This window comes from Mytilus trossulus, chromosome 10 (genome assembly GCF_036588685.1).
Source record: "Mytilus trossulus isolate FHL-02 chromosome 10, PNRI_Mtr1.1.1.hap1, whole genome shotgun sequence".
NCBI classification, from domain to species: Eukaryota; Metazoa; Mollusca; class Bivalvia; order Mytilida; family Mytilidae; genus Mytilus; species Mytilus trossulus.
The window spans coordinates 9,178,846-9,189,913 of NC_086382.1; the positions used below are offsets into that span (position 1 = coordinate 9,178,846).

Genomic DNA, 11,068 nt, shown 5'->3' on the forward strand with positions numbered 1-11,068 from the left:
GGAGTGCCTTGTCTAAATGTCACTTTAGAGTGCCTTGTCTAAATGTCACCTTAGAGTGCCTTGTCTAAATGTCACCTAGAAGTGCCTTGTGTAAATGTCACCTAGGAGTGCCTTGTCTAAATGTCACTTAGGAGTGCCTTGTCTAAATGTCACCTAGGAGTGCCTTGTCTACATGTCACCTAGGAGTGCCTTGTCTAAATGTCACCTAGGAGTGCCTTGTGTAATTGTCACCTAGGAGTGCCTTGTCTAAATGTCACCTAGGAGTGCCTGGTCTAAATGTCAACTAGGAGTGCCTTGTCTAAATGTCAACTAGGAGTGCCTTGTCTAAATGTCACCTTAGAGTGCCTTGTCTAAATGTCACCTTAGAGTGCCTTGTCTAAATGTCACCTAGAAGTGCCTTGTGTAAATGTCACCTAGGAGTGCCTTGTCTAAATGTCACCTAGGAGTGCCTTGTCTTCATGTCACCTAGGAGTGCCTTGTCTACATGTCACCTAGGAGTGCCTTGTCTAAATGTCACCTAGGAGTGCCTTGTCTAAATGTCACCTAGGAGTGCCTTGTCTAAATGTCACCTAGAAGTGCCTTGTCTAAATGTCACCTAGGAATGCCTTGTCTAAATGTCACCTAGGAATGCCTTGTCTAAATGTCACCTAGCAGTGCCTGGTCTAAATGTCACCTAGAAGTGCCTCGTCTAAATGTCACCTAGGAGTGCCTTGTCTAAATGTCACTTAGAAGTGCCTGGTCTAAATGTCACCTAGCAGTGCCTGGTCTTAATGTCACCTAGAAGTGCCTTGTATAAATGTCACCTAGGAGTGCCTGGTCTAAATGTCACCTAGGAGTGCCTTGTCGAAATGTCAACTAGGAGTGCCTTGTCTAAATGTCACCTAGGAGTGCCTTGTCTAAATGTCACTTAGGAGTGCCTTGTCTAAATGTCAACTAGGAGTGCCTTGTCTATGTCAACTAGGAGTGCCTTGTCTTAATGTGTCCTGTTGTTAATGTAATACATTATATTTTGCTTTGAGGAAATGAAACATTTTGAATCCATTCAGCAGAAGATAATTCAAATGGAGAAAAAACGTGAAACACGTGAACTTGAACTGCAACAAATTATAAAAAATGCCAAACACACAGCTTCAGTGGAAATGGACCAGGAAGCAAATAAATGGAAAGGAATCGTAGATTCTAAAAATAGCGAAATCCAAAGATTTAGAACAGAATTAGATTCTATATTAGATGTAATAAAATTACTCAAAAAAAAAGGAGTTGTAATACCTGTCAGTGCAGCAGTGTCATAGCAGTAGCTCTTTAGTAGATTTATTAATTTAAAATTTGTATTTTATTCCGTCCTTTATATTTTTGAGATATTTAGCTCTGTGGTATCTTAGGGAAAACCCCTTTCTATAATAGACATTCTTTTTATTTAAATATCATACTGGATCAATTTCTTATGATCTGTTGTTTGAAAAGACAAACAAATTATTTTAGAATGTTCTGAATTTGCATAGATTTCTAAAATGTTTTTGTCAATTATTAGAGCAATGTCTTCAACTTCTTGTTCAGAATTATGAAAATGTTGCTGTTGTAAGAGCATCAATTATAAAATGTCTACACAATTTAACAATGTGGTGCATTCTATTTGTCACATGTGTTGTTTTGTGTTCCATGAAAAAAATGTTTTATAACTGTTAACATACCTCATTTAATGTTATTGTATAAAACATAATTTTGATATTGTTATCTTTCGATGTAAAATTGATCAGTTAATGCTAACTGATACATGATACTTTCCACTGAAATCTTTGTATTTTTCCTCTTGTCAGTTTTATTTTTAACATCAACTTTTTACTTAAACATAGAAATTTATTTTCTTATCCAGTTTAACATGCTGATATGGATTTGTATTTGCAAGAACATAATACTAAGACATTTCTTTGACTTGACATGAACAAATTTAATTAACAGTGTTTATTGAATATGGGTCAGGTCTTCTTTCAAACTTTTCCCTTTTTTACAAAATCTTATGAAGCCAAGAATCTTTTCTAATATATATATGTTGTATCCAAGATTGTTTAAAGAATTTACTGTAAAAGGGCAACACAAATTAGGAATGGATCTTCTTCCAAACAGCATCCACCAAACCTTATAAGTTTTATTTATTAGTTTCCCTTTTTATTTCCTCTAGAACCCCTAGATTTTTTTCTTATTTTAAAAAGTTATCAACTTTGTTTACCATTTGCAAGTACCAGATTTTTTAAAATACTTTTTTAAAGAATAATATAAAGTGTACTTTCGTATGATGTTTTACTTTACGAAACATATGAAAAAGCAACCTGATTAAAGGGAGATAATTTCTTTAAAGTTGTCTCCTTTTCAGTACTAGAATTATTTATTAAATATGTTTTTGAAATGAATATAATATTCAGCACTACTTCGATAAGGTTTTGTATGATGTTGTAAGACATACAAAAGTTGTTTTAGTTTTATTATTTATTTTATTTTATTTATCATTATCATTATTTTACATATTGTTCAAAATTGTATAAATAAAATGAAAATATTTTATAATAAATTTACAATTATATGTATTTTTTATTATTTCAGTGGAAATTTGCTTTGGCCTTTTTATATATGTCTTATTTACTTCAAGTGTCTGTATTTTTAAAAGATTCTGTGTCATTACTAAATATACTAAAACCATTTTTTTTTCATTTCCCTGAAAAAGGTTTTAGATCACATATATCACTGAGCTTATTTGTCATAGTAAGACCATTTTGGACAATTATAGCAAAGGTTCATATAAACAACTTTCTTGGTATTACTTATTGGAAGATTTTATATACACAGAAGTAGTATACCTAAAATGACAAAGTTGTTTTTTCATTTACCTGTATATTTTATGAAACCGGTTTTTTTCAACAGTGATGATTTTGTAAGGGATATTAAATATTTCGCGGTGGTGTCTTGCCATGGCTTTGTTTGGACTTCTTTGTTTGCTTTTGGCCTTGAATGTTTGTCCCTAGTAATTTTAGTAACTATGTATTTGCATTCAGGTATCGCAGATCAGATTTATTCCTGCATAGTGTGTTTATTTACGGTTTTTGATTGAGTTAAGCCTTCCAATTGATATTTTATCTTGTGTTTTTCTATGTTGTGATGTTATAGTCTTGTTTCAGAAAAAGGGAGAAGATTTGGTACCATAAAAACGTTTAATCCCGCTGCAAATGTTTGCACCTGTCCTAAGTCAGGAATCTAATGTACAGTAGTTGTCGTTTGTTTATGTAATGTATACGTGTTTCTCGTTTCTCGTTTTTTTATATAGATTAGACCATTGGTTTTCTCGTTTGAATGGTTTTACACTAGTAATTTTGGGGCCCTTTATAGCTTGTTGTTCGGTGTGAGCCAAGGCTCTGTGTTGAAGGCCGTACATTGACCTATAATGGTTTACTTTTATAAATTGTTATTATGATGGCGAGTTGTCTCATTGGCACTCATACCACATCTTCCTATATCTATATAAAGACACCAAGTTATATACAGTTGGAAAAAAGTATTGCAACACCAAATTGAAATTGAAATGAAAAAAACACTTTTGATTTGTGTGTGATATAATTTGGTAAAATAGAACTAGTTAAACATCTTTTAAGTATCACCTGAGTTTAATCAATAAATATCAATTAAAAATTGTCTCGATGTTAAACTTACATGTAATGATCAATTATTTTTTGAAATCCTGAAGATGAAGATCAGGACTTTGTCCATTTCTTATAGTATTGAAAAAAAATTAGAGAGGATAGAGAACATACATCTAAGCTTGAAAAAGAGGTTGAACAATTAGAAAATATTATGAATATGTCACCAAATGTTAATGCTCAAGCTACTTTATATGGGAAGAAACTAGAACTAGAAAATAAAAGGGAACACAAGATTGAAGGTTTACTCCTCAGATCAAGAGCAAACTGGCATGAAAATGGAGAAAAATGCTCCGAATACTTTTGCAAATTAGAGAAGAGTAATTTCATTAAAAAGACAATGGCTGAATTGATTGATGACCAAGGTAAACATATTTCTGAACAGTCAAGCATTCTTTTTGAACAACACAAATTTTATAAAACTCTGTATTCAAGCAGAAGATCTGACAGGGAAGATAACTCTTTTTATCACCATAATGTTAAACTCACACAGGAGCAAAGTGATCTGTGTGAGGGTAACTTGACATTTGATGAATGTGCTTTGGCACTGAAACATATGACAAATGGTAAGAGTCCTGGTTCCGATGGATTTACAGTTGATTTTTATAAATATTTTTGGAGAGATCTCGGTCCATTTGTATATCGATCTTTATATTTTGGGTATGAGCATAGAAATTTTTCTAGTTTTCAATATCAGAGTGTCATTACTTGCCTTCCAAAAGATGGAAAAGATAGGAGATATATGAGTAATTGGCGACCGATCAGTTTACTGAATACTGACATTAAAATAGCTTGAGCAGCTATAGCTAACAGACTCAAACCAGTATTGTCATTTATTATAAATGACACTCAGAATGGGTTTATTAAAGATAGTTCATTGGGGAAAATATTCGCTTATTATATGATCTTATGCACTATCAGTCTATCTGGAAGAGCATAATATGACTGGTTTACTGTTACTTGTTGATTTTGAGAAAGCATTTGATTCTGTTGAGTGGGATTTTCTAGTAAAAGCGCTAAAAAGCTTTAATTTCGGACCATCTATATGCAAATGGTTTGAGACTCTCTATTCAGAAGCTAAAAGCTGTGTAAAACATAATGGTAATTTGTCAAGTTTCTTCAATCTTAAGCGAGGCTGTAGACAAGGTGACCCCCTATCGCCATATTTATTTATTATAGGTGTAGAATTATTAGCTCTAAAACTAAAATCTACATCTGACATCCATGGTATTCCTATTCACAACAAAGAATTATTGTTGAGCAAGTATGCTGATGACACATTTCTTGTTTTAGATGGAAAGGAAAAATCTTTAGAGGAGACTTTACAATGTTTTGATTCTTTTCACAGGGTCTCTTGGCTAAAAATGAATGCATCCAAGACCAAAGCTGTTTGGATTGGAACCAAAAAATATTCAGACCATATCCTTTGTCCTAATTATGATCTTCAATGGACAAAATCAAATTTAAAACTTTTAGGAATAGATTTTTCATTAGATTTACAAGCTATGTTAGATATAAATTTCACAAAGAAAATCAAGGAAATGTCATCAATACTTAAGGCTTGGGAACACAGAAAACTTACATTGCTTGGTAAAATTACTGTTGTAAAGACTCTGGCATTACCAAAGATAATTCATTTACTCACAGCTTTACCAAATCTATCCCAGATTAAAATTAAAGAGTTAAATACTCTCTTTTATAACTTTATTTGGAATGGGAAATTAGAACGTATTAAACGCAATTCACTAATTGGGGATTTTATGCAGGGAGGTTTGAACATGGTGCATTTGTCATCTTTTAGTACATATCTAAAAATAAGCTGGGTTAGAAGACTTCTTTTGAATTTAGAGGGATCATGGCAGACATTATTACTGTCTGAATTAACCAAATTTGGTGGTGACAGAGTCTTTTCTTTACAAAAAGAAAAACTGCTAGAAATTCATGGCTATGTTAAGAATCCTTTTTGGAAAGATGTTTTATTTTGCTTACATACTGCAAAGCCTTATACTAAGGCTTGTACAAATGATATATTATCGCTAGATATTTTAAATTTTGTGCCACTTACAGATTACACTATTTATATGAAATGGAAGGACTTTGGTGTACAGTATTTAAAAGACCTTGTAAATGGTCAAAACAAAGACTTCTTTACATTTGAAAAGATTAGACATAAGATTCTTACAAATAATTTTCTGAAATATTACAGTCTAATCTCCATTATTCCAAAATTTATTAAAGATCACATAAAAGAATATTGTGATTCTCAACAGATTGAAAATGTCAACATCTCTGATGCTTTTTGTACTCAGATTATTAATAATAAGAAACCAAAATTTGTGTATAAGAGTCTTATTGATCATATATTTCAACCTCCCCTTGAAAAAATTCAGAAATGGGAGCAGTTGATAGACTCAGAAATTGAAAATTGGCAAAATATTTTATGCTTCTAAGGAAGTCTTGCAAAGATACCTACTTAAAAAGCTTTCAATACAAAATACTGCACCAAATAATTCCTACAAACTCTTTTTTGTACAAGATAAAGAAGAAAGATTCTAGTTCATGTACTTTTTGTAAACTTGATGACGAAACTATTGTACATTTTTTCTATGATTGTCCAATAACATATCAATTTTGGTCATCATTATTACAGCAAATAAGATTGTATAGCAGGGATTTTGCCATCAGTAAAAAGCAGATATTCCTTGGTTTCAATTCAGAAAGTTTATTCATAAATCTTTTATTTATAGTAGCAAAAAATTATATATATAAATGTAAGTTTAAGGAACTTACTCCTAATATTTTTGGTTTTAAAAATAGAATAAAACAATATCAGTCATATGAATATTATATTGCAAAGAAAAATAATAATGTTGATGTATATGAAAAATTTTGGACCCCATTACAATATATATTTCCACCATAGAGTATGATATTAATCTGTGAGCAAATTATTTGATTAGATTTTGTTTATTCTTTGATGAATATAATTGTAAACAATAATTATTTATTATTAAGTAATGTATGTGTGTATGTAAGTAAACATTGGAGTGTTTATGAGAGACTGAGAGAAAGTGAAAGTAAATGCAAGTGGTTCTCATTTCTTTTTTCTATTTACCACTTTACATTGGTATTTCCTGATATTTATTAAGATATTCATAAATTTTTACCCTTTCCTTTTTGTTTTTTTTGTGTTTTGCTGTCTTATTTCTTAATTACTTTTAGCGTGTTTTAAAGCTTATCTTAGTTATTTATTTTCATTTTATTTATTTATATTTTTTTTCTTGTGAGGGAGGAGTTAAAATTTAGTAAAATCATTTAAACATTTATTGCTTTCAAAAAGGGAGGGAAGAGAGAAGAAAGAGAAAAAGAACTGAAACTACTCTTGATTTAAAATCCTTAAAATCAAAAACTAAATAATATGTCATTCATGAAGAAGTGTTTATTTTTTGTTTGTTATATTAGACATTTATGTCGAACCATCTTTATATTTGTTAGCATTTAACTTACATGTAGTTATACCGGTATGTTATATATATATATATATATATATATTTGGTGAATATTAATAACAACCACTAACTCCTGTATATATAAATATCATTACTAATATTAACGAGGCCGGGATAAGGTACCGGTAATCGATGTTTTATACTAACAAATGTAAAGATTTCAATAAAATATATAAAGCCACAAAAAAAAAAAAAATATCAACTCGATAAGTTTTTATCTGCACATGCAGCTACTGTAACCGTAAACAGCAAAACAGATATCTTTATCCTCCTTGTTTTCAACACTTTAAAAAATCAAGTTTTTAAATTTATGTGATTGGCACCTTGTAATGGGTCTTCGACAACTCTTAACTGCAGCAAGATGGCAGATTATCAGCATAAGAGAAGCAACGGTACCACGATTTCCCTAGAACTACGAGAACAACATAATATCCCGAAAACAAGATTATGTATCGATTTTTAATTGTGTTATAGGTGTTTTTATTGTGTTTTTAATACTTTTTACAATAATAAAGAATACTAATAAGAGATAATACTCGTTTTTATTCAATAAAAATGCAATTTTAGGTCAAAAATTCGATTTCTATGTCTTGTATGCAAAATCCTTGTTGAACACAATATGGCGGACATTCTTAAGCAAGGATGTCGCTGTAACAACTGCACGTATTGTTGGTCATCACCATTCCCCTATAAGTCGTTTTGAGAATAAAAATCCGACAATAAACGCTGTTAAAGACCTTCCGAGATAATGAAGACTTCCCTATACCATTTGCTAGAGAAAATCAAGCATACTGAAGGTTGATCAGAAGGAAACCCATTGTATACAAGACAATCCTAAAAAGAGAGTGGCGGCCATACATGAGCCTTTTAACAAGAACTGTTCGAGATCAATTTATCGCTTCTGGTTATCGTGCGATAAGACCATTTCGGAGACCTTTGCTAACGAACAGACACACAGTTTTCTGTATCCAATGTAGTGCAGAGCTCGCCAAAGTTGGAAATTAGCATTGTGAAGGAAGATCCAATGTTCAAATGGTTCATCTTCCTTGGCCGGATCGTAGCCCGAATTTGAACCATATTCGAGCATATATGGGACACTATTGGGCAGAAAGTGCACAAAAGGACACACCAGTTCAAACACATCATGAAATAAACAATGCCCTTCATCAGAAATGGTTACTGCTACCTTAACAACATATTAGTTGATTTAGAGCAGAAATCAGAAGACGTTGAGATGCGGTTATTTGTTTGATTGGAGGCTGCGCACAAAGTACTAATTCTTTGGCGTATAACGACCAACCATGATGGGAACAGTCATCTGAAGATTAATTTTGAAATGCCTGACATTGTAAAGTTCAACTACAGTAAAAGTTGTAAAATGCATTTTTTGTACAAAAAACACTTCATTTTGTTATTAAAATTGTGGTTATATAAATCATTTTTTTTTCCAAACATTTTTCGTTCGTTTCAATGCCAATGTTATCATAAACTATGTTTCAATAATATCATACACATATTTTATTATATTTCATCCAAAAAAAGAGGCTGATTTTTCAAGTTTTAAAAAATCAAGGTGTTGCAATACTTTTTTCCATGTGTATAGATACTTTTTACAATACAGGCATATAATTAGTTATGTTCTCAGCAAATGATTAGGAATTTCCTAAATATACAAATGAAATTTATCTCATCAAACAGAACATTCATAGTAACAGATATCCATTTTTGTCACCTGGGTAACGTGTTGCAGGGGACATGGAAATATTGGGCGTCCGTCTGTCGATCTGTTCTTGTTAGGGCTCTCACGTGTACAATTCTTGCCAAATTTTTTATGAAACTTTTATCATAGGTTTATATCTGCACTGTCTGGACAAATTTGAAAACCAATGCCGATCAATAATTTTTAGAAGAGTTATGCCCCTTGGAAATATTAATCATATGGAAAATTGCCTAATGTACTCTATAATGTGTACAATGCTTACCTATACAGATGCCCTATGTTATAAAGTTTCCATTTACCGTATGTTCTTTGTCCTTAACCTCATTTTCATGGTTCAGTCAATGGTTTGAAAAAAAATATTTAATGTTTTTTGTCATTTGAATGTATCACTTATGAGTAAAAGGATGATATAATTTGGTTTATGGGATCCTTGCAGGTTCTACATGTCCGGCAGACATGATTCATATGACCTCGACCTGATTTCATTGATCAGTGATCAAAGTCAAAAGTCACGTGATAAGGTCTGTTTCTCAGAAACTATAAGCACTAGGTAAAATATATTTGGTGTATGGAATGATTGTAAGGTGTACATTTCAGAATGACAGGTTTCAATTTACCTTGAACTTATTATCATGGTTCATTGATCAATGTTTTGTGTTTTGGACTGTTTTATCAGATACAATAACTGATAGGTTAGCTGTGTCTGGTGTATGGAATGTTTATAGGGTATGCATGTAACTCTGGCAAGTGAATCTGACCTTGTCTTCATAAACATGGATGATAGATAAAATGAAGTTTGTTTGCCATTGGTAGTAAATCCTTCATATGAAAAACTTTCTACATTAGATCGATCATTATAAGTAAAGAAGTTTGTACCGTTGTTCCCCTTAACACGTGGAATGATATATTTTGGGAAATAATAGGACATCATTACAATACTGACAACAATAACTGTCTCGTCGGCCAAAATAATAAAGAAGCAAGTCTACAAGGTAAATTAGTCCTGTTGTTTTAAAGATATAAAAATGGTTTCACATGTTCACAAAAGCATGCAGATGTTTACGAAGTGATTTTTTAATGGTTTCTGTTGAAGACTTCACCCATGATATTAATATATGATGTGTCATAATATGTCCTTGTCCTATTGCTGTAAGTTAATTTGGATATTTAGTTTAAAGATTAGACAGTTCAAAAAATTAATATAATATTATGATCAGTGTGTTCATTAAATTGTTAATAAACTAAATATTTGACTTAACATGTCTACCATAGGCCAATGAATATGATGTGTTTCAATATACCAGCTAAGATTAGATTATCAAATAAACTAAACTTTGGTTCTCTTTTAATGTTGGGAAATAATAGAGAAGAAGATTTTACTGTAATATCCTATTTACTAACTGTTCTTATTTTTGAGCATTGTATGAATAGTTTTGAGGAAATTACCAGGTAATTATAAGCAATGAATGATTGAATAGTAACAGTTTAATCACTGTTTTTATCAATAACTTTTTTAAGAAAAAAACGATACAATTTCAAGATTACATGCAGGATGTTGATGCCTAAAAAAGACTGAATACACCAGAGACAATCAATGTCGTTTGGTTGATCGTGTGCAATAACTAATACCCAACATTTCCTTCAATCTTGTGATTGGCAGGATATTTCATTTAAAAAACTGTACAATCAATGCTGACATAAATCGACATGAGAAGTTAATTAACATTGCATTATTTTAATATTGCGAAATAAAAACTTGAAGCAAGTGTTTTACAATTTATAGTGTTCTGATTACTGTCCTTAAACCACTGCTATGCATTATAATTATATTGATTGTTTGTTCCATCTCTCCAATAAATGAACAAGATTTGTATGTTTTTCTCTTTTAGCAATACCTAATGGTGTAAGTCCTTTCCATTTATGGTTACAGTCTGCTTTATGCTTCAATAAAAATCCAACAATCTCTGCATGACCTTTATAACATGCTATAAATATGGGGGATGCTCCAGTATCTCTACACTTATTAATGTCTGCCTTATTGTTTATTAACATCTGAACTACTTCAGTATGTCCATTCTGACAAGCAACGTACAGAGGTAATTCTCCAGTATCTCTACACTTATTAATGTGTGCCTTATTGTTTATTAACATCT

At 31.4% G+C, this 11,068-nt stretch overlaps 2 protein-coding genes across 2 annotated transcripts in view; one reads left to right on the top strand and one right to left on the bottom strand.

The window, feature by feature from the left end:
* Positions 1-1,369, top strand: part of LOC134686020 (centrosomal protein of 162 kDa-like) — an 80,364-nt gene extending 78,995 nt beyond the window's left edge. The window contains exon 7 of the mRNA XM_063545724.1: positions 1,020-1,369. Coding sequence (XP_063401794.1) covers positions 1,020-1,292 — 273 coding nt within the window. The 3' untranslated portion in view covers positions 1,293-1,369. The remainder of the gene's footprint in view (positions 1-1,019) is intronic.
* A 9,370-nt stretch (positions 1,370-10,739) lies between these two features.
* Positions 10,740-11,066, bottom strand: LOC134687674 (protein fem-1 homolog C-like). The gene has a single exon (XM_063548132.1). It carries the CDS (start codon positions 11,064-11,066, stop codon positions 10,740-10,742), a length of 327 nt encoding a protein of 108 aa, XP_063404202.1.
* Positions 11,067-11,068: the final 2 nt, after the last annotated feature.